A 27,115-nucleotide genomic window follows, 5' to 3' on the forward strand; every position below is an offset into this window, starting at 1 on the left:
GCTGTGTGAACACGCTGAGCCGTCTGAGGTCCAACAGGACAGGGTCCAGAACGAGCAGTACTTAGAAGGCTGACGCGGCTGATGAGGACCAAAACCACTTTGTAAAAATAAGCAGGCTGTCTTTTGAGAAAGAGATTTGGGGTCAACGGTTAAGACCGCTATCCCTAAGTAAGAGCAGGTTTATCTCAAACCTTTCAGAGGTGAAGGAGGGAGCTTTGTCCACTAAGACGCTCAAAAGAGGGGCGGGCTGGGGCACACGGGAGACCCGCTAGGACAAGGCGCTCACGGGCACATGGGGAGGCCTGTTGTGGCAGTGCCCACTCCGTAGCTGTCCCCAGCCCCAACCCCTGATTAAAGTCGTGTTGTCTCCAAAGCGTTGGGTCTCTGGGTCCTTGAGCCCAGCAGTGGGCACTGGGCTCCCTGGGGTCAGCAGGTGGGGGTCCCTGGTGCAGACGGCTCATAACCTCGCGGCTTGGCTTCACCGCAGATCCGCCTCGGAATGACACGTTCCCACCCCGCCACCTCCCCTGAAAAACACTGATCGGGTGATGATCCACTGCCCGGGCAGCCGGCGCGGAGCCGAAGGCCCCGCCCAAGCTGGTCCTGTTTGTGAAATAAATACGAGCGTTGACGGTCTCTGTCCGGTTCCCTGCACCCCTGCCGTCCTCCCCAGGCTCAGACGCTCGTTTCCGGGGTGTGAACCACCTCCCCGTTCTTCTCAGGCTCCGTCTTCAGGAACTGCTCCACCTCCCGGGAGTCCACCCTCACATCCTCTGGGGGCTTATGGCGCTCCTCCTCCGTGGCCATCTCGGGCCTCTTCCTAATGCAGAAGAAGTTACCCAGCACCAGCACGAGGGAGGAGGCCAGCACCTCGGCCCCCGCCAGGATAAACACATACTGGTAGACATGCGTCGCGTCCAGGAGCTTGCCTGCAGTGCAGGGAGACAGGGTCAGCCCAGGGATGAAGCTCCCACCGAAACCCCACCCCCAGTCACCAGGATAGCCTGGGACCCTTAAGGCAGCCATCCTCACCGCCCACCACCCCCCAACCCCGCCCCAGGCAGCAGAGACCCAGAGGCTAAAGCAGAGTGGATTTGACAAGGGTTTAGAGCATAGCCTTGAGTTGGGGGGCCTCATCCAAGGCCTCCTGAGGGGTCTGACCCTGCTGCCTGTTGCCACAGTGGCCCTCACAGGAACCACCTGAACCATAGAAGGACCCTGGGACCCCAGTTCAGGCACCTCCTCACACCAGGACCCTGCCCCCCCACCCCAGGCAGGAAGAGCAAAAGGCCCAAGGTCAAGTGGGAGGTAGAGGGCCTACAGGGTTGGCTGGAGAGACCCAAACCGAGGTGCAGACTTGGCAGGGCCAAGAGACTTGGCCACACTGCTCCCACGTCCCACCACTATCTTCTCAGCTATCAAAAAATAAAGCAAAAAGTCCAGTGTAACAAAAGCTGACCCTGGCCTCGGCTCTGAGTGTCCCCGGGGTGTGGGGACAGCCAGAAAGGAGGACCAGGACGCCACCCTAGAGCCATCGCCATGGCTCAGGCCCACGGACTTCCTCCCACAGTGACACCGAGCGGGTCCTGGGATGTGTAAGAGGCTGTGTTCCCCCACTGAGGTCAGCTGCCCATGTGCAGAGGTACATGGTGACCTGGCTAGACGAGGCTGGGAGCGGTGGTGGAGGCCTTTCCAACCAAGAGCTCCCCATGGTGAGTCCCCTCCCCAGGAAGAGCAGGTGTGGAAATTGCCCAAGGACCTAGCCAAGCCCAAGGAGGGGAGGCCACTCACGCCCCCTCCTCCCCCCCAGCACTCACCTCCGGACGGCGGCCCAATGAGCACAGCTATGGCCTCCAGCAGCAGCACGAGGCCAATGGCGCTGGAGAACTTCTGGGTGCCCACGATGGCCATGAGCACCTCAAACTGCAGGGCCCCCACCATGCCATAGGAGATGCCGAAGAAGATGCAGAAGACCACCAGCCCACCATAGTCACTGGCCGTGGATCCCGTGAGATCGGTGAAGCCGTTGAAGAACATGGCGAAGCTGAAGAGGTAGACCGAGTAGGGCCGCACCTTCTTGAGCCCCGTGATGAAGCCAGCGGTGGGCCTAGCAAAGATGTCAATGAAGCCCAGGATGGTGAGCAGGAAGGCTGCCTGGGTGTCAGGCACCCCCAGGTCCTTGGCGTAGTTCACCACGAACACAGGCGGTACAAAGAGCCCCAGCACCATGATGGAGGCGGCCAGGGCATAGATGACGAAGCCACGGTCCCTGAAGACGCTCAGGTCCAACAGCCGCCGGGGCGGCCGCTGGGGTGCAGGCCCTGAACCCGAACTCTGCTGGGGCGCCTCCAGGGGCCGCATGAGCGCGGCGCACACACAGCAGTTGAGCAGCAGGCCACCCAGGATGAGGAAGCCGCCCCGCCAGCCATAGTGGTCCTGCAGCACCTGCCCCAGCGGGGACAGGGCGCACAGGAACACCGGGCTGCCTGCTGCCGCCAGCCCGTTGGCCATGGGGCGCCGCTTGTTGAAGTAGCGGTTGAGCATGATGAGTGAGGGCTGGAAGTTGAGCGCCAAACCCAAGCCTGGAGGGGAGCAGGCAGGTGAGTGCAGATGTCCCGGCCCAGGTTCTCCCAGGCACGGGCCCCTGCCTGAATGATTCATGTATGGACCTGAGGCATCCAAGTGAGGGGACTCAGTGTGTGTTCAGAGCCCCCGATACCAGCCCACATGTCTGGGAGAGACAAGGAACAAGGGACAGTTGGGCGCCTGGCAGGGACACCCCACAGCTGGCCTCCCCCAGGAGGCCCTATCTCTTCTGTCAAAAGGAACCACTGCCACCCGGCCACTCCACTCCTGGCGGGGCCTCGCTCACCAGTAAGGACCCCTGTGGTGAGGTAGAGCTGGATGACGCTTCCACAGAAGGACGCAGACACCATGCCCAGGGACGCCAAGAGGCCGCCTGCAAGCATGACTGGCCGGCAGCCAAAGCGATTCACACACACACTGCAGAGTGGGCCTGGAGGGTGAGGGGCAGCAGCTAAGGTACGGGACCAAGGCTGTCCATACCCAGGGAGACCAGACCCTCCCCGATGCCCCTTCAGCCCGGCGCAGGAGACACAGAGGCAGCACGTTCACGTTTACTTTCCTAAGTAAAGCATGGCTCACAAGGAACGGTCCCCACTGGGGGCATCTCTCCTGACTGGTCTATGCAGGCAGCAAGGACGGCTCTGGGATCCAGCACAGCTGTGCAGATACAGCCCTCTGGACAGGGTCTCAGACAGCTTCGGCCGGGCCAACCTGCCCTTTGGAGACTGTGGCACCCTTGAGGGCTTCCCACCAGCTGCCTCTGGGGACCAGGGCTGCGGACGCTTGGATGCCCCACCCAGCTCCCAGCCCCCAGGCCTTTTTGCCCAGAAGTGAACTGAGTGAACTCGCAGAGGTGGTCACCTGGCATGACAGCTGCTGCTCACCTGTCCCATACAGCATGGCCAGCAGGATGGAGGAGATCCAGGCCGTGTCACTGTAGCCTATCCCAAACTCTCGCATGAGTTCCTTGAAGAAGACGCTGACCGCCTTGGGGAAGGCGTAGGAGAAGCCCGTGATGACGAAACAGCCCCAAAGGATGGCCCAGCCCCAGCCCCCATCCGGGGCCTTGATGCCGGTCGGGCCCTCGTCGATCACTGCCCCTCCCATGGCCAAGAGGGCTGAGTCCACGTCCCTGAGAAAGAGGAAGCCAGGCTGACTCGGTTGTCAGTCACCCAGCTGCAGCCCAGCAGCGTGGGAACAGAGATGTAGCTGAGGGAGGACACCCGGACGGGCTGCCCCTCCCCTCAAGCCCTAACCCCCAGCAGGAGCTCAGCTCTGGGCCAGGCCAGCCGCCTGATGTTACCTGAGAGCCCTGCCTCTGCCCCTCACCTGCGCTGAGTGCAGGGCAGCAGGGTGTGGGGTGGCCAGAGCTGCGGCTCCTCCTCCGTCCCCTGCGCAGGCCTGGCCTGCTCCCACACAACTGGCTCTAAAGGGCAGTGGCTTTTTTGGGCTCAGCCAGGAATCAGGTTACCTCCTAAGGAGGCAGACCCCAGTGGGGAAATCAACCGTGCTCTGGCCTCCCGCCTGACCTTGTGTCGGGAAGCCGCATGGTTCTAGCCGCCAGTGCCTCGGGCAGTGAAGCCAGGCCTGGTGGGGACCTGGGGCTCAGTCTAGGGTGCTGTCCCTCAAGACCTCAGTCTAGATGTGGCCAGCCTTGCTCTCCCACTCCCAGGAGGACAGGGCTTCCCCCTCCTTACCACTCTGATCACGCTGCACCAGAAGTGAGAGTCTGAGGAGGCGCACACAAGGCTGTGCTGTGCAGGGACTGGTGGGGGAGCAGACGGGGAGGGTGGGGTCACTGTGCTGGCCCCAACTTGTCCCATCCTGTTATCACCCACCTACCTCGGGAGCCCGAGGTAGAAGGTGCCTGTCCCGCCACTGGAGTTTAACTCTTCTGGTGAGGGAACGGTGGGAAGAACACGCTTCCATCCAGCCCACCAGAGCAAATCATTGCAGCCCCCAGGCTGCCCAGTGGAAGCTGGCCACACCCACTGTCAGCCCCAAACCCACGGAAGCCTGGGGTCAACTTCCCTCTTTTAAACCCCAGGAACTTAGCTCATTTGAGGCCCAGGAACTTGATTTCCACCTGGACATCCTCCCCTCCCCGCTCATGTTCATCCCCGACCCGTCCCTGATCCTCGCTCCAGAAATCCCCAAATCCCAGAGATCAGCCTTACCTGACAGAAGCTGTTCCAAGGACAGAGTAGGCCTCCTCGCTGCAGGCGTGGGGAAGGGAGGGCTTGCTGGATCCAGCCACTCACTGCCCACTGAAGCTCCGCGTCTCCTCACCCACGGTCAGCTATAAGCCGGCTCCCTGGTGGAGGAAGCCCTGGTATGCGGTATCTGCCGATTCCGTGGTGTAAATACTCCACCTGTGCGACGCCCACAGACCTCCTGACCAGGGGAGCTGCACAGGCAGCACCGCCATCCTCCTATCAGCCCGCCGGCCTGGGTTTTGTAATCTGTCCTGGCTCCACCCCTTGCCCCTTTTCCTCGGATCCTTCTTGACCTGGCACAGCCTTCCAGGTGGCCAGTCCTCCATCGGAGGCTCCACAGAACCTGGGACAGGACTCTGGAGTGAGGACAAGGATCTCTGCTTCAATGTGCAAAGCAAAGGAATATGGGGAATAAGACCCACCCCGCCCCCACCTCCAGCCTGCCTCCCAGGGGCTGGCCACAAGGGCTGTGCCCTCCGGGCCCCCTGATTCAGTAGTCTGGAGGGATCCGGATTCTGATTCAGTATGGGGAAGGGGTATCCAGGTTGTGATCCAGCAGTGGAGGGGGATCCTGGGCTTTGATTCGGAGGGTGTCTGGGCGGGGGCGGGGTTAGAGGCTTTGTAGATGATTGCAAGCAGGAGCTGCTGTCTGAGCACTACCCTTTGATGGTTGGACCCCAGGAGCCAGCTGGCTATCAGGGTGATGACAAGGCAGACACAGCCCACTGGAGCAGAACAGCAGCCCTGCCGTCACCCCCAGACTAGGCCAGAGGTCCACCTTCAGAGCCTGCGCTGGTTCTCAGCTGGGCCAGGGCCCCAGGCGCCACTGGGAAACCCAAGAGAAGCCCTCACCTCTCCCTGCACTCAGACCCCGGTGCTTGGAAGACACCTGGACTTCAGTGAGCAGGATGGACTTCAGTGTGTCTGAGGCCAAGAGCCATGCAGCCATCTGGGGACACAGCCAAAAGGTGCATGGGGGCACCCCAGTCAAGGGAGCCCTTATCCTCCTGCAAATGCAGGCACAGCCCCATGACCCGGCGCAGCCCCCTGGGTGGCCACCTCTGCATCCGAGGCCACACAGAACCTGGGACAGGACTGGAGGAAAGACAAGGGCCTCTGCGCCCGGCCAGTCTGAGCACAGCTTCAGAAAGGCCCACCCCCAGGTTCTCCAGAGCCCTGCACTGGATCACATGGCCACATGCCTGAGCCTGGTATGGGACAAGTGGACAAACGTCATCCCAAATTCACTGGGTGCCGTGGGGGACATGAACCTCTGCCGTTCCCCTTGTGAGCATTAAAGGGTCTCTAAGGTATGTGCAGCTGAGGGATACTAAACAAAAAACAACGAAGTATATTCTTAGGACTGTGAATGCTCTGCAACGCAATGACACTAAGGCAGAAAACACAGGAATCCCTGACCCAGGACTCAGGACAGTGGTCATGATTATGGTCACGGGGACACTCAGGGATTGGTTGTCCTCAGTATCCCGGCTTGTTTGGGGTTGTGAGCTTTGTAAAGTAAATCAAATGGATCATGTGGAGGCCAAACAGGAGAGTGTGTCTGGAGTGAGCAATCAGAAATAGCCAAACACTTATAAACCCACAGTTATAAGACAGGGCCTCCCTCTAAGATCTCCCTGGTTCCACCAGCCAGACCTGGGGCACCAGGGGAGTCATGGCACCACGACCTTTGAAGCCCTATTCTCTGCCCGCCAGGGCTGGGTCCTCCCTGCAGGCCTCCAGGATCTTGAGGAGAAAGAGCATCGGGGAGGGTGAGGAGACAGAGGGACAGGTGCCAAGACCCAGAGGCGTGTTCCAGGACCTGTAGGGGCCAAGGCTCACACAAGGAGGGGGCCATCTCACACGCCTGGATCAAGGTCCTGTACGGTCATCTCACCCATCATCCCCTGAACACCCCAGAAGTTCTTCAGACACTGCTTTCTCCCGGCTAACCCCCCAGCCCAGGTTGCAGCCACACTGAGATGACCCCCACCCAGTTCCCTACACCAGATAGTTCTCAAAGGGAGATTTCTAGTGAACTTCAATTTGCAGTGGGGAAGGGTACGCAAGCAGTGGAAGCTGATGGAGAGCAGGGGTCTATAGGTTGGGGGCAAAGGGATTTCACCCAGAAGTGCTCTGTGTATTTATGGTGGGGGTGTGTGGGGGGAGCTAAGATTTCCAAGAGCAAAATGGCCTCATCGGCCCAGCCTATCCTGTGGAGGAGGCATGCTGGGGCACAGGCTGGCTGATACTCCAAGGGAAACCTGGGGTGGGAGGAGCGGCCTCCTCGGGGACCGGTCAGGGGACCTCAGTACAACGCAGAGGGAGGTGGCACCAGCACATCTGTTAGCACATGCCGGCCGGCTGTCCTTTCAGTGACATTTACTCTCCCAGGGAAGCACGCAAACCACGTTCCCAGCCCAGAAATAACCCGCCCTCCAGGCCTCGGAAAGCTGATCTCCCAGGTGCGTATGTGTGCCTACTTCTGGGTCAGGTGAGGCTCCAGGGGCTGCCCCCAGATCCTGGCCCAAAGAGTCATGTATACAGAGATCCCTCGGAATGACCCATCCCTCGTGCCCTCCTACATCAGGGGCCCCTGCCAGCTGCTGCTTCAGGGGCCCACTGGCTATCTGGGTGAGGGTCCTAGCTGGGGTGAGGCTCCAAACTTATACATCACCCCTCTTCCCGTGGCCTCCTTCTCTGCCTGCATTCACTGGCTTTGAATGTCGGTGGTGAGAGTGCCCAGCCTCACCCCCACCCCTACATCTCCACCCAAAGAGCTAGTGCAAACTTCATACCAGCGTGTTCCCAACCTGACCCCACACCCCCGCCTCAGAGCCAGCCCTGACCACGTCCTAGTGGCCTCACCACCTCCCGGGCCCTTTCTGCCACTCCAGTCCAGCTACAGGCTTGCTGCCCCTTAGGCCTCTATACTGGCAATTCCCTCACCCACCTCGGGTCCTGGGTCTGTTGCCTGTCAGCCTCCAGAGCAGGCCATGAACCAGGGAAGGGGCATTCAGTGTAGGGGGCCTCCAGCCCCAGAGCCTGTGGCCTGTCCCACGTGCTTAGTCGGTGCACTTTCCAGCCTGGCTAGTTACCTAACTGGACCTCTAGTCCTTGGAGACCAACTCCAGGTGGGCGGGGCAAGAAAGGGGCAATTACATTCCTTCCTGACTCTTCCCCCACCAGGAGGCTTGGAAGACATGCCTGAGCAACAGGGAAACTGCCCAGTGAGGCTAGCTCCTGGCTCCTCAGGTCTCAAGGCCCCTGAAGCCCATGGGGGTGGCTGTACCCTCAGGAGGAGGGAAGGGCTCCCCTTCTTTTGCCTGCAGTCCCTGTTGTGCAAACAGGTAACCAGAGGATTCAGGACACTCTGATCAGAGTGCCTGTCTCCTTTCCAAGACGGAGGAAAGGATGCATCTCAGCCCTGCCCTCATCGGTGTTTGGAGCTGTGACTGGAGGGAGGTGCCTGGGGCTTTTTCTGGGGAGGTGGGAGCTGGGCAGTGGGTGAAAGTCTGATCCAGGCCTCCTGAGCCTGGCCTGGGCCCTCCACCCCACCTTCTCTGACCACGCACATGCCCAGTGCTCCCACAAGCTCTCCTGTGGGCTCATGTCTTGTAGGGGCCAGTGGGGTGGAAACAATAGTCTCATTCACCAGACTGGACACTGCCGCCCAGGTCAGCCCCTAGCTCTGAGTCATTCTCCACCTCCATCACCCAGTTATGACAAGAAGGCCATTCGAGGGTGGCCCTGGGGATGTTTTTTTGTTTACCTTTTTGGGGGGCCCCCTCCTCTAGGAAGCTCAGAGGGCAATGGGGAGCGGCCTGAAGGTAGCTGAGCAGGCCCAAGCTAACCCCCCTCAGGCCTGGACCCAACCCTGCCCTGCCTGGGCTGCCCATTCACCTGGCCACCTTGTCCCACTCAACTCCCTGAAGCACCCCCAGGCCTAAACTGTCACCTGAGACCAAGGCCCAGAAGGTGATCTCTGTGTCAGCAAGCCCAACCAGCCAGGAAGGGACCCTGCCACCAAAACTGGGTTCCTAGCTCCCACCATCACCACTTGGGGGCTTTGGAGCAAGTAGAAGGTGGAGGAGTTGGCTGAGGAAGTCAGAACGGCTGGGGAGGGGGAAGTGGAACCCCGGCCGGCTGTCCCCCCCAACCCACACCCCAGGGAGCAGGATGGATGCTCCTTCCTATTTCAGCTTCCGGCTGGGCAGGTGGGAATCCTGCCGACCCTGGGGGCACCGGGGGCGGGTGGGGGTGGGAAGAGAGGATGCTCCGGGCGGCCCCGCCCCAGCCCCGCTGCCAGGCAGCGCGCGGGACGTGGGGGACGTGACCGCGCCAAGGGAGGAGCCGCTGCCGTATTGCCTGGAGTAGACGCCCTCCCTGTCCGCTACCGTATTGGCCAGAGCGCAAGGCCAACACGTAAGGCCACCAGGGTCAACGAACCCCTGGGCCGCACTGGGCATCCCAGCGCGCCAAAGGGGACCCCGTGATTCCCCCTGGGCGGGGCACTCTTCACTGTCCCCGCGTTGGAGCTGGGCCAAGTGGGCGCGGCTCGGCGCTCGAAACATTGACTGAGAACGCTGGGTCTCCGTGACCGGCTTCCTCGCACGGCCCATCGCACAGATGGAGACTGAAGCCGGGAGGTCCGCACTCGCCGAGACGACGCCGGCAGGAGCCCCAGGCCTTGTCCGCTCCCGCCCCGCCCCGCCCCTGCATCCGGGCCCAGTGCCCAACGCGCCGGAGGCCTGATCCCGCCTGATCCGGAGGCGCGTCCAACGGACTGATGGTTCTGCGTGGCTGTCTTCTCCACTGGCTTCCTCCCAGAAGGGCCGCGGGGGGCCCTGGGGTCGCTCTTCTGGGCTCCTCACCTCGAAGGGGCGGCACTGGCCCCCTCCACACCTGCTAGGTCCCTGCAAGTCCTGCCCTGGATCAAGCCTGTCTTGTCCTGCGGACACCACCAGCCAGTGAGTGGGACCCCACAGACCCTGCTCCACACGCTCTCCTTGGTCAGTTTTCTGAGGAGCATGAACGCCTGCCCCTCCTTGCTGCCCTTCAAGCAAAGGTGTCGAGTTGTAGTGAGTGAGAGCTCAGTTGCCTTCTGCGTATCAGGCCCTTCCCAAGGTCACATGGGGTCATTACAGAGCCTGGCTTGGGATCTGGGCCTCCCAATGTCCAACCCAGGCACTGACTATACCACAGACTGGGCAGGAAGGTGCCACACCTGTCTGGGCACTGCCACCACCATCCTCAGAGCCCCTTGGGGGCAGACCTTCCACCATGGGAGCAACTCCTTAAGCTGAGCCCAAGCCTCGTCCGTCAGTCAAGGGGCTGAGTCCATCCTCCAGGACACTCCTCCATCTGCCCCTGTCCCTCCCAGCACCCATCTGACAGCTAAAGGCTTCCTGGGCCTTCAGAATGAGGCGCTGGACCCCAGAACCCTCCAACCCTCACCGCACCCACTCCTCCTCTTGACTTTGGACAAGCCTCTCTGACCTGGGTTGCATAAAGGCCATGGGTCCGGCTGCCATCTGCTGTCCCACGGACCACTCAGCCTGGCCATGGTCATCACACAGAGTGATCCTGTTGTCCCAAGCACCTCTGGATGTACAGTCTAGTGCCTCTGGGACAAAGAAGCACTTTGGCCCCAGGGGCTGTGCCTGCCCCTCACCCAGAATCCATGCAGCACCCCCTGCCCCTGCCCAGCCGCCATGACCCCCACTGCTTCCCTCCCATTCACAGGCCTGCAGGCCACTGGCCTGGGCCAGCAACCAGGTGGGTGAGTTGTCAACCCACTTTTCAGATAAATAAACCAAGGCCCCGAGGCCCCACCTGCTTTTCCCAGAGCTCGGGACCTGGGAGGGAGGTGAAGTGAGCTCCGGGAGTCGTCTGATCCGGCTCACTTCACCCATAGCGGGTTCCCCATCTCTGTACCCAGGGTCTCGATCAGAACCCATTGCCTGAGGGCAGGTGTGGGTTGGTGAGTGTTTAGGGCAGGAAGAACAAAGAACAGTTTAGAACAGGAAGGAGGTGAGCCCTGGGGCACCACCACCCCACCCCACCCCCTGGCTGGAAGAATACGTGCTCCCCATTTCCCCCCGGGAAGGGGGCCCGGGCCAGGCGTTAGCTCCACCAAATATAGCCGGCGCGCCCAGGCCGTACGCAGCGAACTGAGCTATTTATACCCGGAACCCGCTCGTCCGCCCCACAGAGCCGCCTCCTGGCGGTGCCCAGCCCCCGAGGGTCGCTCGACGGAGGGGCGCCCGGAGGAGCCGGGGAAGTAGAGGTCGAGCAATCCAGGTCCGAGGGCTCAAAGGGGTGCGGCTGGCTCCCTGGGCTCCTCAGTGAGGGCCGCCGGAGGTGGGGGGCTCGTATGTACCCGGCGTGCCCCTGAACCAGAAGGGTGAAAGGCAAAAAGCGCGGACCCCCAGGTCGCCCCCAGGCCGGATGCAGACTCAGCACCGGGGCGGCTGGGAGAGTCCGGGTCTCGGAGCCGCGGAGCATCGGGCCATGCCTACCTGCTGCTGCTCGGCCGCCGCGCGCCTGTGCCCGCCTCGCTGCCAGGCGCCGCGCCGGGGGCGACTCAGTGCTCCGGCCGCTCGCGCGGCACTTCCCCAGTGCACGTCACCGCTGCCTGGCGCCGCCCCGCCGGGACCCCGCGGGAGGGGCGACCCAGGGCTCCCCGACGGCGCCGACGGCGGCGCGGGCCGAGCCTTCTCGCGGGGTCAGTCCCGCCGCCCCGCGCCCTCAGACCGGGCCCCCGCCTCGCCAACCCCCGGCGCTGAGCTGGGAGCCCTGGCCCGCAGCCGCCTCCCGCCCCTTCGTCTCCCACTCCGTGCGCTCTCGCCTCTCTCGGCCGGGGCTGGTACCGAGCGCGACTGGGTCCCGCGTTCTCCGAGGCACCGACCCCTGTCGCCCCCCGCGCCCGGGGCCGCGCGCGCTGCCAGCCACACCCCACGCCACCAACAGCACGCGGAACCCGAGGGACTCTCGCCTCTCAACTCAGCTCTGGGACTTTGCAGGCCACCCCAGCCAAGCCCCCTGGGATCTGCGCCCCCACCCAAACCTCTGCTTTCTCCAGGGCGGGCGGCGCCCCTTTTCCTGGGCTGGGGAGGAGGGAGAAGGCGAAAATCGCCGTCCCCCCACCCCGCCTGGGTGTCTTGGTCAAAGATGTCATCCTCTCTGACTTCCGTTTCCCCTGTGGAGCCAAATAAAACCGCTGCACCTCCTCTCGAGCTCTCAGAACCTGGCTGTGCTGGGGGATGGTGGGGCCCCAAGGCGTGTTCCCTATCTTCGTACTCCGCAGACCCTCACCTAAGGGGAGATTTAATCGCAGCTGGTCCTAGGCAAGGTGCTTCAAACCCGGTTTTTCTCATCTGCAACATGGAAAGAACTAAGGTTTAAAGAGGAACCCCAGAGTGTGGCCACTGGTGGCCTGGGCCCAGGACACCGCTTGGTGACTGGTCTCAAGTCACAGGACACTTTCCACTGAGACACCCAAGTGTTTGGGGACTTCAGGAGGCCAAGCAATGGTGTCTCTGGGGTTTATCTCCAAGATTCCTGTTCATCCCAGACACGGTGACAGAGTGAGCATCCCTGGGTGCCATCCTCTGGAGGATTAACCCCTCCAGAGGCCAGTGGGGTGGCTCACCCCACTTGGCACTGTAAAGAGGGGTGGGCAGAGGGTGGTGTGGGCCTTCTAACCCAGAGTTCACCATCCAACCACTCCTTCGGAGACACCAAGTCCACTGAGGACTTCTGATCTTTTTTTTTTTTTTCCGAACGCTGGGAGACCACCCCACCACCATCCCCTGTCCAGAGAGCCCTGGAAACCACAGAGGCTGGGCCAGGTGTTGATGCCACCCTGGCCTGGGGCCCAATCACCCTCACCCCCACATGCTAAAGAGGTTGCCACATAGGCATGCGTATACAAGAGAGCAGGGAACCCAGCCCAAGCCCTCCCGCAGCAGCTCTGCCTAGCCCTCCCAGGGGAAGCCCCACTGAGTTGGCCTGGACCCTGGGTGTCTGTAGGGGCCCTTGGGAAGGAAGGGGGTCCCCATAGGGTCTCAGGTGATACCCCTACTTGCCTGCACCAACCAACAATGATCACTGGCTTCCTCATAGCTGGAGGTAGAAGGTACACCAACCTGGGAGGGCATCCGTGGGGGTGCAGGGCAAAGCTACAGAAGAGAATCCCACCCCTGTACTGAGACTTCCAACCTCTGGGGTGGGGCATCTCCCCACTCTGCCTCAGATCATTTAGACCCACACCCTGCCCTGCGTGGGCCCCTCCTGTCATCACCTGGATGCCCTACCCCATCTTCATAAGACTTGGGAGCTGGTACCCCACTACCACCACCACAGGAACCAGAGCCCCAGGCCCACAGCCCCCAACCCCCAACTCCTGCCCCCAAATGGAAGAGCTCAGAGTGGCCAACAAGGGGAGACAGATGTGGGGTGGCTGGGGTTCCTGACTGCTCCCGGCGATCCTTAGACTAGGGCTGGGTCTTCTCTGAACTCTGAGACTGAGGACGTCTCCTACCCAGTGATCTGAGAGAGTCCCTGGGGTTCACCCTTCCTCCTGCAGAAGGAGAGAGACCCCAAGGGTCCATCTAGGAGAGCTGGGGATGGTTGTCCAGGGACACTGTGTTCCTGCAGGAGCCCCAAGGAGGGAGAGAACAGTTTCCCAGACCCAGGGCCCCTCAGACCAGAGGGGAGGGAGGGGCAGGCTGATCAGCACCCGCTTACCAGCAGAGGGATTGTCTCACCCAGAGGTTGGAAGTCCCCCTAGCTTTGACTGGGGATGCGAAGGAAGACCAAAGCGGGATGGCAGAGTGATGGCTGCTGTGTGTGGCTCTGCATGGGAAACCAACCTGCTGCCAGTCAGTGGAAGGGTAGAGCAGACTCCTCCCAGGCCCTCCCCTGGACCGGGGCCCTGCAACGGAGGGCCAGGAACCTCCGCCACCTGAGACCCTCGGCCTTCCAAGCCCCGACCTCCCCCTGGGTGCTTCAGTCTTCTTTCCAGGACCAGAAGCCCTAAGCACAGGAGGGAAGGAGTAGGTACCATTCTGCAGTGCAGTGGAGGAGCAGCAAAGGCCAGTGGCAACCCATCCCAGGCCTGGCTTCAGTGACTTCTCCCCCACAGTCGCCCTGGGCTAGCCCCCGACCCCAGGCTGCCCCTTTCTGAGAAAGGAGTGGGCGGAAAGGGAAGTGGGTAGGTGACCCTGGGAGGTGCAGCCGGTTCTGGCAAGATGGGGGGACGCTCTCACTCATGACCCAACCTGCTCCTGGCCCTGCCCTCCCCCACAGCCCACCACTCCCCTGCCAGTGCCCCCACCTGCCCCGTCTCCTGGATTCTAATTCTTCCAGTTGTTCCAAATCACAGCTGCAGGTCCCATCAGGCCCTGGAACATGCACCGAGGAGCATCCAGGGCTGCCTGCACCCCCTCCCCAGCTGCTGCAGCTCCTGGGGGGTGGGCTGTGCTCCACCAGCCCCAAGGGGAGAAGAAGTTTGCCAGGCCCATCCTCATCCCGGAGTCTGAGCTCCAGTTCCCGCCCACCATGAGGGTGGGAACCAGGCTCTACTGTGCCACCATCTCTGAAAATGATCTTTGAAACCTGGAGAGACTTTTGAGGGTCTTAGCAGCAAGAGCCCCAGGGAGGGTGTGGGACAGACCTCCTGCTCCTACACAGAGCCTGACTGCAGGCAAGAGGGAGCCTTCCTGGGCCTGATGGGGCCATGCAGATGGCCCATCCTTGAGCCCTGGGTGTACCCCACCCGACTCCAGGCCACACCCAGTCCATTCGTCCTGCCCCAGGCCTGCCTGTGCCACCTAGCACTGGCTGCCACCACCCTGTGGTCAGGATTGGGGCCAGCGCAGGCTGGGTCAGTTGAAGGAAGCCAAGTCACGGGACAGACTTGATGGCTGAGCCAGGGCCCCCTGCTGTGGGGTCTAGCTCCTGTACTCCACCGTCCTTAGGGACCTGGAGACAGGCTGTCACAGCCGGTCCTCACTCAGAGCACCCCAGGACCACACCTTCCACGATGCAGGGTGGGGAGCCCGCCTTCCTAGAAGACTCGAGGCCAGCGGTACACGGGCCCCTCCTTGAGGCAGGCCATTCCCCTTCCTCCTTGCCTGCCCCTCGGCTTCTTCTCAGAACAAGAGCCCTGAAAAATTAACCTGTTGACCACTTGGCTGGCCCAGGCTGTGAGCGGAGATAGAAACAGGCTGCAGAGGCCAGACCCCTGCCCAGCCCAGCCTGATTCACCTGCCCTCCGCACCCAGTGTTGGGCATGGGGGGGGAGGGTATGGGTGGGATTTGGAGGTGTCTGTGGGGGTGGGAACAGCTGACTTACTGGAAAAGACCCTGATGCTGGAAAAGACAGAAGGCAAAAGGAGAAGAGGGCAACAGAGTTTGAGATGGTTGGATAGTATTACCAACTCAACGGACATGAACTTGGGCAAACTGGGAAATAGTGAAGGACAGGGGAGCCTGGCATGCTGTGTAGTTCATGGGGTTGCAAAGAGTCAGACATGACTTAGCGACTGAACCACAACAAATGGGGTGGGAATGTCTGAAGTGGGATTTTATGGGAAAATTAGGGTGTCCGTAGCAGGAGTTTGAGGTGGGGGTTGTGACTGGGGGTCAGGTGAGCTCTGCCTTGGGTCCTGGTGGGTGATCCCCCTGAGAGCCATTGACTTTCTCCTGCAGACCTGGCTGGTTGCTGTTCCTTGGGCCAAGCTCAGTCCCAAGAGGAGCTGCCCCAGTTGCCTACTCCTCCTGACCTTTCAACGGTCTGGAAGGGAGGGGATCACCTGAGAGGTGAGGAACAGCAGTGCATCATGGGGGCCTGGGTCCAAGCAGGCGTAGCAGACTTGGGCAGGCCAAGTCTCCAAGATGGCCACAGTGCCCATGCCATTAAGAGATAGGACTGAGATGGGGTAGATGCTGCTCCCAGAGCATTCAGAACCCAAGGTCAGTGGGGCCACTGGGCGGGTGGTGCCCAAGACTCTTCTCATGGGGTGAAGGGGCCCGCAGAGAGGGAGCCATGCAGGTGGCCTGACACGCTCTGGCCTCAGTGTCCTGCCTGTAAAGTGACCACTCTTGGGAGGGCTTGAAAGGTCACCCAGTTCACCTGTCAGGGACATCCCTCTCCTGCCTTGTGGTCCAGCGGGATTGGTTGGGTCCAGGCCGGGACTCCCATGGGGACAAGCTTGCCCCGCCCCCTCCCACACCAACATCTATCTGCTGGCTTTCAGATCGAGGCCTGTCCCAGCCTGGCATCTCCCTCCATTTTTCCCAAAGCTGCCCATCACCCTGCACCCCTGACGCCCACCCCCATCTCAACTGAGCTCTGCCTTGGGCAGCCAGTGAGGGCATCAAGGTTGCGGCACCCACAGTGGCAAACAGGGGAATTCTTAAGGTCATGGGCTCTGAGGACAGTAGCCTCAGCCTTGAGGCCACTGCCACACCCTGTGGTACCCTGTGATGCTCTCAGGAGCTCTCCTCTCCCCTTCCCCCATCATAGATGAGGAAATGGGCTTGGCCCTGGGGGAGGAAGGACTCAAGTGCAGACCTGAGCCCGGATGTGGAAGAGAGGAAGCAGCGCGGGCAGAGGCAGGGCATGGGGAGTGGGCACAAGGCCCCTGGCCTGGCCAGGTATGGATGGCATGTCTGTGAGAGGTAGAGACCAGGGATGTGGCAGAGCAGCCCGACCCTGCCAGATTGGGAGGCTCCCCGGACTCTTATGTCCAGGCTCTGTACCTTACATGTGTTGTTTGTGCCCACTTCCCAGGGGAGATCAGTGAGCCTGCCGTGGATCTGTTACCTGGAATGTGGCTCCTCCCCAGGTGGGACTGGGGCCAGAGCTCAGGGGCCAGGTGAGTGTGGGAGGATCCTGGCCAGGGGGAGGCAGGTCTGACGTATCCCAAAGTGCCTGGTACTTAGCCATGCCTTCCTTTCTGCAGGACTCTGTCAAAACACTGGTGTCAAAATGCCCTGCCTCCCTCTACCCATATCTATATATATACATGGAGACTCAGCTCCGGGGTAAATCTCAACAAGAGAAGACAAGGAGCCTGGTGTTGAGGTCCCCTCTGTACCCATAGGTGAGAGATATTGTTATTGTCGATGTTCCGTTGCTAAGTTGCATCTGACTCTTTGTGACCCCATGGACTGCAGCACGCCAGGCTTCCCTGTCCTTCACTATCTCCCAGAGTTTGCTCAAACTCATATCCATTGAGTCGAGGATGCCATCCAACCATCTCATCCTCTGTCACCCTCTTCTCCTGCCCTCAATCTTTCCCAGCATCAGGGTCTTTTCCAATTAGTCAGCTTTTCAAATCAGGGGGCCAAAGTATTTGGACATTCAGTTTTAACGTCAGTCCTTCCAATGAATATTCAGGGTTGATTTCCTTTAGGATCAACTAGTTTGATCTTGCTGTCCAAGGGCACTCTCAAGAGTCTTCTCCAGCCCCCACAGTTTGAAGACATCAATTCTTTGGTACTCAGCCTTCTTTATAGTTCCAACTCTCTCATCCATACATGACTACTGGAAAAACCATAGCTTTCACTATACAGATCTTTGTCAGCAAAATAATGTCTCTACTTTTTAATACACTGTCTGGGTTGGTCATAGCTTTTCTTCCAAGCAGCAGGCGTCTTTTAATTCTGTGGCTCATCTGTCTGTTAGTTGCTCAATCATGTCCAGCTCTTTGCGACCCCATGGACTGTAGCCTGCCAGGCTCCTCTGCCCATGGAATTTTCCAGGCAAGAATATTGGAGTGGGGTGCCATTGCTTACTCTAGGGGTCATCAACCCATAAAACCCCATAAAAACCCTCCAGTACTCATTAAGTCATCATTTCCTATTTCTTCCTTCATCATCTTCTGGGAACTGCTAACCTGCATTGTGTCTCTGTGAATTTGCCTGTTTCACGTCTATCACATAAAAAGCATCACATGGTATGTGGCCTTTGTGTCTGGTTTCTTTCATTTGGCAGTGTTTTCAAGGTCCATCTACATTGTTGTCTTTATAACTTCATTCCCATTTATGAGTGAATAATAGCCTACATTTGGTTGTCCATTCATCTGTCAGTGGATATTTGAGTCATTTCCAGCCTTTGGAGGTTGTGAGTAATGCCACTATGAACTTTCCTATAAAGTTTCTGTGTGGACCTATGTTTTCGTTTCTCTTGGGCATATACCTAGGAGTGGAGTTGCTGGATCATATGATAATTCTATCTTTAACTATTTAAGGGGCTGCCAAACTGTTTTCTAACCATACCATTCTACATTCTCACCAGCAATGTATAAGAGTTCTTAATTTTTTACATCCTTGCCAACTCTTGTTAGTTTTCATTTTTAAAAAATCAAAGTCATCTTAGTAAGTGTAAAGTGGTATCTTATGGAAGTGGTGTCATATTGTTTTGATTTGCATTACCCTGCAGCCATGAAATTAAAAGACGCTTACTCCTTGGAAGGAAAGTTATGACCAGCCTAGATAGCATATTAAAATGCAGAGACATTACTTTGCCAACAAAGGTCCGTCTAGTCAAGGCTATGGTTTATCCCGTGGTCATGCATGGATGTGAGAGTTGGACTGTGAAGAAAGTTGATCGCCAAAGAATTGATGCTTTTGAACTGTGGTGCTGGAGAAGACTCTTGAGAGTCCCTTGGACTGCAAGGAGATCCAACCAGTCCATTCTAAAGGAGATCAATCCTGGGTGTTCATTGGAAGGACTTATGCTAAAGCTGAAACTCCAATGCTTTGGCCACCTCATGCATCGAATTGACTCACTGGAAAAGAGTCTGATGCTGGGAGCGATTGGGGGTAGGAGGAGACGGGGACGACAGAGAATGAGATGGCTGGATGGCATCACCAACTCGATGGACATGAGTTTGAGTGAACTCCGGGAGTTGGTGATGGACAGGGAGGCCTGGCGTGCTGTGATTCATGGGGTTGCAAAGAGTCGGACACGACTGAGCGACTGAACTGAACTGAATGACTCATGACATCATGCAAAATGCTGGGCTGGATGAAACACAAGCTGGAATCAAGAGTGCCAGGAGAAATATCAATAACCTCAGATATGTAGATGACACCACTCTAATGACAGAAAACCAAGAGGAACTAAAAAGCCTCTTGATGAAGGTGAAAGAGGAGGGTGAAAAAGTTGTCTTCAAACTCAACATTAAAAAAACTAAGATCATGGCATCAGGTCCCATCACTTCATGGCAGATAGATGGGAGAGAAAATGGAAACAGGGAGAGACTTTATTTTTCAGTTCAGTTCAGTCACTCAGTTGTGTCCGACTCTTTGCGACCCAGGCAAAGAGCATGCCCTGTCCATCACCGACTCCCGGAGTTCACTCAAACTCATGTCCATCGAGTCAGTGATGCCATCCAGCCATCTCATTCTCTGTCGGCCCCGACTCCTCCCACCCCCAATCCTTCCTAGCATCAGACTCTTTTCCAGTGAGTCAACTCGATGCATGAGGTGGCCAAAGTATTGGAGTTTCAGCTTTAGCATCAGTCCTTCCAATGAACACCCAGGATTGATCTCCTTTAGAATGGACTGGTTGGATCTCCTTGCAGTCCAAGGGACTCTCAAGAGTCTTCTCCAGCACCACAGTTCAAAAGCATCAATTCTTCGGCGATCAGCGTTCTTCACAGTCCAACTCTCACATCCATACATGACCACTGGAAAAACCATAGCCTTGACTAGACAGACCTTTGTTGGCAAAGTAATGTCTCTGCTTTTTAATATGCTGTGTAGGTTGGTCATAACTTTCCTTCCAAGGAGTAAGCGTCTTTTAATTTCATGGCTGCAATCAACATCCGCAGTGATTTTGGAGCCCAAAAAAATAAAGTCTGACACTGTTTCCACTGTTTCCCCATCTATTTCCCATGAATTGATGGGACCAGATGCCATGATCTTTGTTTTCTGAATGTTGAGCTTCAAACCAACATTTTCCCTCTCCTCTTTCACTTTCATCAAGAGGCTTTTGAGTTCTTCTTCACTTTCTGCCATAAGGATGGTGTCATCTGCATATCTGAGGTTATTGATATTTCTCCCAGCAGTCTTGATTCCAGCTTGTGCTTCTTCCAGCCCAGCATTCCTCATGATGTACTCTGCATATAAGTTAAATAAGCAGGGTGACAATATACAACCTTGACGTACTCCTTTTCCTATTTGGAACCAGTCTGTTGTTCCATGTCCAGTTCTAACTGTTGCTTCCTGACCTGCATACAGGTTTCTCAAGAGGCAGGTCAGGTGGTCTGGTATTCCCATCTCTTTCAGAATGTTCCACAGTTTATTGTGATCCACACAGTCAAAGGCTTTGGCATAGTCAATGAAGCAGAAATAGATGTTTTCCTGGAACTCTCTTGCTTTCTCCATGATCCAGTGGATGTTGGCTATTTGATCTCTGGTTCCTCTTCCTTTTCTAAAACCAGCTTGAACATCTGGAAGTTCACGGGTCACATACTGCTGAAGCCTGGCTTGGAGAATTTTGAGCATGACTTTACTAGCGTGTGAGATGAGTGCAGCTGTGCGGTAGTTTGAGCATTCTTTGGCATTCCCTTTCTTTGGGATTGGAATGAAGACTGACCTTTTCCAGTCCTGTGGCCACTGCTGAGTTTTCCAAATTTGCTGGCATATTGAGTGCAGCACTTTCACAGCATCATCTTTCAGGATTTGAAATAGCTCAATTGGAATTCCATCACCTCCACTAGCTTTGTTTGTAGTGATGCTCTCTAAGGCCCACTTGACTTCACATTCCAAGATGTCTGCCTCCAGGTGAGTGATCACGCCATCGTGATTATCTTTGTCGTGAAGATCTTTTCTGTACAGTTCTTCTGTTCTTGCCACCTCTTCTTAATATCTTCTGCTTCTGTTGGGTCCATACTATGTCTGTCCTTTATCGAGCCCATCTTTGCATGAAATGTTCCCTTGATATCTCTAATTTTCTTGAAAATATCTCTTGTTTTTCCTATTCTGTTGTTTTTCTCTATTTCTTTGCACTGATCGCTGAGGAAGGCTTTCTTATCTCTCCTTGCTATTCTTTGGAACTCTGCATTCAGATGCTTATATCTTTCCTTTTCTCCTTTGCTTTTCTTTATTTTTAGGGGTTCCAAAATCACTGTGGATGGTGACTGCAGCCATGAAATTAAAAGATGCTTGCTCCTTGGAAGAAAAGCTATGACAAACCGAGACAGCATGTTACAAAGCAGAGACATCACTTTGCCAACAAAGGTTCGTGTAGTCAAAACTATGGTTTTTCCAGTGGTCATGTACAGATGTGAGAGCTGGACCATAAAGAAGGTTGAGGGCCAAAGAATTGATGCTTTTGAACTGTGGGTCTGGAGAAGACTCTTAAGAGTCCTTTAGACAGCAAGGTGATCAAACCAGTCAGTCCTTAAGGAAATCAACCCTGAATATTCATTGGAAGGACTGATGCTGAAACTGAATGTCCAATACTTTGGCCCCCTGATTTGAAGAGCCAACTCATTGGAAAAGACCCTGATGCTGGGAAAGATTGAGGGCAGGATGAGGATGGTTGGATGGCATCATTGACTCAATGGACATGAGTTCAAGCAAACGTCGGGAGATAGTGAAGGACAGGGAAGCCTGGCATGCTGCAGTCCATGGAGTTGCAGAATCAGACCCAACTGAGCCACTGAACAACAATGGCTAATGACAGTGAACATTTTTTCATGAGTTCATTAGCCATTTGTATGTCTTCTTTGGAGAAATAGCTATTCAAGTCTTGTACCATGTTTTAAAGTGGATTGTCTTTTTTGGTTGAGTCTTAAGAATTCTTTATATGTTCTAGAGCCTTATCATATACATGCTTCTCCTATTTCCTGGGTTGTGTTTTCACTCTCTTATATAGTCTTTGGATACAGAGAAGTTTTATATTTGTTTCTTTGGTTGCTGTGTTTTTGGTGTCATAACTAATAATTCACTGCTATGAAGATGTACCCCTATGTTTTCTTCCAAGAATTTAATGGTTTTAGCTCTTGCTGCTGCTGCTACTAAGTCACTTCAGTCGTGTCCAACTCCGTGTGACCCCATAGACGGAAGCTTAGGTGTTGGCTATTGAGTGTTGAGTGGATTTTTGCGTATGGTGTGAGATGGGGATTAGACTTTATTATTTTGCACTCAAAGATCCAGTTGTCCCAGCACCACTTGTTGATTTATTACTTTCATAATTACAAAAATAGATTTAAAAAAATAAGCCTGCTCTTGTGTTTAAACTGGAGTAGATATTGCCAAACAAGGACATCCCTTTGGGTCTAGAGGCTGTCCTGATCTCCCCTCCCTACTCCGGGGCAGTAGAGTCCTGCCCCAGTCCTTTGTCCCTTCCAGCACTCGCACCTCAGTGGGCAGATCATCAGCCTCAAGCCGGAGGCCTTAGAGATGGGCATGGAGCAGGAGGCAGGCTTGCCTGGGTGCTGCAGGAGGAGCAGCCAACCCTGGTATAAAGGGCATGAGTTGTCTGAAGCCTTGGCCACAGCAAAGGCCACTGGCTCTGCAGGGCTGATCCAGCCTGGGAAAGCCAGACCAGGTCAGGCAAGGCTGTCAGAGAGACCCATCTCTCCCTGGGATCAGGGAACCAGTGGATGAGGGTACAACCTTCCCCTCTAAGTTCAGCCTTTTGGTCTGGAGGCTGGGTAGGGCATGGCTCCTAGGGTTTGGGCTCTCCTTGCCCCCAATTGTTGCCCCAAGCCCTTTGGATCCAGTCACCACCACCCCTACTTTTCCTCCCACTTGCTTCATTCCACCTGCCCTTGGTCCCACAGGTAGCCACTGGGGCTCTGCCATCTCTGCCCCATCCTGGGCTGGGGGCTGGGGGCAGGAAGGGGGTCAGGGCTCCCTGTTGCCCTTCTTGGAGCCAATCTAGGTCCTAGGGGTTGGAACTGTCACTTTGTGCTTCCTCCTGGCTGGAGCCCTCCCATCTCCCTATTTGTTCCTTGTATCCACACACCACCCTCTCCCCGGGTCCTCCCAGACCTGTGCCCTCCAGACCCCACAGGCAGCCCTTCCAACCTTGGTCCCTGCTACCCATTCTTCCCTCCTTTCCTCCTGGAGGCCACCCAGTCCAGGGACCCAATGGGCAGCTCCTCTATCTGCTGCTCGCAGAACTCTCTCCGGGTCCTGCAGGCTTGGGGGTTGCTACTGAGGGACCTCACCTCCCTGTGCTCCCACCCACCTCACCTGTTGCTGTTTGCCCCGACCTGGGGCCTGAGTGAGGAGTGGCTAAGAGCGGTGGAGTGGCCAGCCAGGGAAGGACTGGGGGCTGGCATACCACTGGGGGCTGGCGGAGGGGGTCCCTCTGCTGGTAGGTCTGGCACAGCCATCTCAGCCAGTGGCTTGAAACAGAGCTGGCAACCACACAACCTGTGCTGGCAGCAGCTGCTCACATGGCCAGGCTAGACCTGCAACTGCACCTCCTCTCCAGGTGAGACACAATGCCCCTTCCGAGGTCGGGGCAGCCGAGGAGGCTGGCTGAGCCCAACACAGCACAGACTCCCACTCACTTGGGTACCTTGCCCAGGGGGTACCTTGCCCAGGGGGCACCTGGCAAATGCTTATACTACACACTCCTTGTCCAGGTCCCTGACCCCCAAGCACAGTGGTGCTTTCTTAGACCCCATCTTCTTTCTCTGGCCATCTTGGGGTAGCTCTGTCCCTTCTCAGGGCCCTCAAGATAATCCTCCTGTTCGTGACCCCAAGGCACCCCTGCATCCCTGGCTCCCTGAGGACCCACAATGCCCTGGGCCCCTTGCACAGTGGGCCTCCCCCTGGAGTCCCTTTTTCCCCAACTCCCACACCTGGGCCCGGGTAAGTCCTGCAGCGCCTCAGGCCCAGACCATGGCCCCCAAGCCTGGGAAAGCTTTGCCTGCTCTGGGGTCTGGAACGGTGCCTGGAACAGAGCAGGCACTTCATGAATGCAGGTAAGTGAGGACATTCGGGGAAGGGCACCTCCACACACCATCCAGACTCCTCCCCACCCCGTAATCCATTTCCCATGCAGCGGCCTGAGGGAGCCTCCCAACCGCCCCCCACCCCCACCCAGGCCTCTATCTCTCTTCCTCGGCCACCATTCACATCTCACTTGTTCAGATGGGCTGCCTGGTGGCCCAGACAACTTAGCCCTGGCTATGCACTCAGCCCCTGACCTTGCTTTGGCCAACTCTCTCAACCTTAGCCTCACCGGGGATCTGCCTACTTGATTAGGGGTGAGCTGGGCATGGGTTTTTTCTTAATTGATTTTGCTGTCTAGGACTCCAACTTGGCTCACCTGGGTTGCCTTCTCCGAGGTGGTATCCAGATTTATAGCTCCCCACTCACCCCCTAATCTCAACTTGGAGCATCTCAGCCCCAGGGAACAGAGGTCATGCCCCAGCCCCTGCCTGGCCCCTGGAGGCCTGGGAAAGTTCTCCTGAGGTGGGGGATGGATGTCTCTGCCCACCCTGCACTTGGCTTTCACCAGGCCGGCATGGACAGCTGGGGGAGCAGCCAGGTGTTGGCAAGGAGCCAGGCCAGGAGCCACCGAGGGGCCGAGAGAGTGGACCGGGCTTCGTGCCAGGCTGAGCACCGGTGCAGCCACCGAGAGGAAAGGCCTTGCTCAACCTTCCTGCGCCGACCGCAGCCCTCCTCCGCCCGGTGACTCAGCAGAGCTCGGCAGAATGCCGGGCGGTGCTCAGGGGAGGGTAGGACACAGCCAGTCCCTTGCCCCTTGAGTGCCAGCTCACGGGTGGTTTCCAGGGAGGCATGCGAGTGGGTCCTGTCTCCGCTCTGCTTGGCCACCCCGGCCCCCAGCCTCCCTCACCTTTGACTTCCTCATGTTCACCCCAGAGTGTGGACCTTACGGTCTCTGGGGATTTGGTGACTGGAATTCCTCAGCCCAGAACCCCTCGGCCCAGAACCGCCCCACGGGCTGCAGTGGACAGCAAAGTGAGGTGGACACCAGCCCCCCGGGCAAGACGGCTGTGGGGGTCAGTTGACCTGGTGAGGCACACCCCCTCTTGGTTCCCACTCATCGGGCGGCTCGTCCCTTTGACATCGGTCTCACAAGGAATACCTTCCTCTGTCCTGCCCACGTCCAGAGCCCGGCCTCTGCCTCCAGGCCTTGACCTCTAGGAAATGGCTATCTTGGGCCCCCTCTCCACTCATCTCTTCCAGGAAAACTGTGCTTGCCCCCAGAGGCACTTCCTGGTTGTGGGCCATGAGGATGCCCTCCCCTGCCCCAGTTTGCTGCCCAGTTCACAGGGCATCGATTGTTTGGGGACACAGGCAGGGACCACCCAGCTGGCTGACCATGGCCTGGCACATACTTGGGGGAGGGGCGAAGGACATCTCCCATGAAGCCCTCAGCTCAGTTCAGTTCAGTTCAGTTGCTCAGTCGTGTCCGACTCTTTGCGACCCCATGAATCACAGCATGCCAGGCCTCCCTGTCCATCACCAACTCCCAGAGTTCACTCAAACTCATCTCCATCGAGTCGGTGATGCCATCCAGCCATCTCATTCTCTGTCGTCCCCGTCTCCTCCTACCCCCAATTCCTCCTAGCATCAGACTCTCTTCCAGTGAGTCAACTTGTCGCATGAGGTGGCCAAAGTATTGGAGCTTCTGCTTTAGCATAAGTCCTTCCAATGAACATCCAGGATTGATCTCCTTTAGAATGGACTGGTTGGAGTTCCTTGCAGTCCAAGGGACTCTCAAGAGTCTTCTCCAGCACCACAGTTCAAAAGCATCAATTCTTCGGCGATCAGCTTTCTTCACAGTCCAACTCTCACATCCATACATGACCACGGGAAAAACCATAGCCTTGACTAGACAGACCTTTGTTGGCAAAGTAATGTCTCTGCTTTTTAATATGCTATCTAGGCTGGTCATAACTTTCCTTCCAAGGAGTAAGCGTCTTTTAATTTCATGGCTGCAATCAGCATCCGCAGTGATTTTGGAGCCCAAAAAAATAAAGTCTGACACTGTTTCCACTGTTTCCCCATCTATTTCCCATGAAGTGATGGGACCAGATGCCATGATCTTCGTTTTCTGAACGTTGAGCTTCAAGCCAACCTTTTCACTCTCCTCTTTCACTTTCATCAAGAGGCTTTTGAGTTCCTCTTCACTTTCTGCCATAAGGGTGGTGTCATCTGCATATCTGAGGTTATTGATATTTCTCCCAGCAATCTTGATTCCAGCTTGTGCTTCTTCCAGCCCAGCGTTCCTCATGATGTACTCTGCATATAAGTTAAATAAGCAGGGTGACAATATACAACCTTGACGTACTCCTTTTCCTATTTGGAACCAGTCTGTTGTTCCATGTCCAGTCCTAACTGTTGCTTCCTGACCCTACTGGTCCCTATTTCCTTGGGACCCTACCAGAGAATTGGCCTAGCCCTTTCTGGAAGTCCATTGGGGCACATAGAGGCCCAGGCAGCAGATAGCGGCCTGGCCTTTCCTGCCCTGGGGCCTGTGAGCAAGTGGGTAGGTCATTGCAGCCCAGCACAGGCACCTTCCTAATCCAAGGGGGAAGTGACTTGCTCAAGGCCACGTACCCAAGCTGGCCCCACCCAGATCCCTGTGACTTTGGGGACCCCATGAGAGGCCTGGATAGGGCTCCCACTGTGAGGTCAGCTCCCAGCACCATTAGTGCCGTGGCCAAAAATTGGAGGAAGGACCTGGAGTCATTGGGCAGTCAGAATGGGGGCCTCAACAGGCAGCTCTTTGTTCTCTCTGCAACCACTAGGGGGCTCTGTCCTGGGAGGGCATCCAGCTGCCAGGCCAGTCGGCCCACACGGGGGTCACTCAATGATTACCCAGGACAGACAACATTCCAGGATCTGGGGGCCAGAGCCCAAGTCCAGCCCTCTGATGGGTGGCCATCCTGGTTTATGCCACCCACAATGAGCTAGCCTGCCACCCAGTGTTGACATCTGCTCTGAGCTTAGGTGTGTGTGTTGGAGGGGGGGAGGGCGCCAATGGGAGCGGCATGGCTGACCCCCACTAGGCTGGCAGCCTTGGCCCACTCCTGAGGCCCCCTGGCCTCAGTTTCCTCATCTGTAAAGTGTGGAGAGTTCTAGAATCACTCGATTGTGGCTATGAGGGCTCCATGCAATATGGGCGCCATCCCAGATGACATACTGGGAAGCAGGGCCCCTCAGAGCCCACTGGCTTCTCAGGAAGGTCCAGCACTAGCCCTTTGCCAGCCCTTCAGCAGCCCTACAATGTTGTTATTATCCCACAGGCACTGTACCCTCACAGGCTCCCACTGTATGCTTGGGGTGCAGGGGCAGTT

The 27,115-nt window shown here is 57.2% G+C and overlaps 1 protein-coding gene across 5 annotated transcripts; it reads right to left on the reverse strand.

Moving 5' to 3' along the window:
• Positions 1-82: 82 nt before the first annotated feature.
• SLC16A3 (solute carrier family 16 member 3) lies at positions 83-11,979 on the reverse strand. 5 transcript variants are annotated; one of them, XM_088829241.1, is made up of 8 exons: positions 11,324-11,846; positions 5,655-5,751; positions 4,764-4,900; positions 4,284-4,351; positions 3,471-3,718; positions 2,873-3,016; positions 1,818-2,582; positions 83-929 (listed from the first exon to the last, which is right to left on the reverse strand). In XM_088829241.1, exons 5-8 carry the CDS (start codon positions 3,691-3,693, stop codon positions 676-678), a joined length of 1,386 nt encoding a protein of 461 aa, XP_088685367.1. In that variant the 5' UTR covers positions 3,694-3,718; positions 4,284-4,351; positions 4,764-4,900; positions 5,655-5,751; positions 11,324-11,846; the 3' UTR covers positions 83-675. The 5 variants fall into 5 exon arrangements, with proteins under 5 accessions (XP_088685367.1, XP_055264253.1, XP_055264251.1 ...); XM_055408278.2 differs by lacking the exons at positions 5,655-5,751; positions 11,324-11,846 and adding an exon at positions 11,872-11,979; XM_055408276.2 differs by lacking the exon at positions 5,655-5,751.
• Between the last annotated feature and the right edge of the window lie 15,136 nt (positions 11,980-27,115).

Source organism: Moschus berezovskii, chromosome 20 (genome assembly GCF_049115385.1).
Source record: "Moschus berezovskii isolate FMDL1 chromosome 20, NW_MosBer_1.0, whole genome shotgun sequence".
Classification (NCBI taxonomy): Eukaryota; Metazoa; Chordata; class Mammalia; order Artiodactyla; family Moschidae; genus Moschus; species Moschus berezovskii.

Excerpts from the sequence above, each read along its gene's own strand:
- SLC16A3 (XM_055408278.2), bottom strand. The coding sequence starts at position 3,693 with ATGGGAGGGGCAGTGATCGACGAGGGCCCGACCGGCATCAAGGCCCCG. Across the intron at positions 3,017-3,470 it reads GGCCATGCTGTATGGGACAG|GCCCACTCTGCAGTGTGTGT; the intron begins GTGAGCAGCAGC and ends CTCACCCTCCAG. Across the intron at positions 2,583-2,872 it reads CACCACAGGGGTCCTTACTG|GCTTGGGTTTGGCGCTCAAC; the intron begins GTGAGCGAGGCC and ends GCTCCCCTCCAG.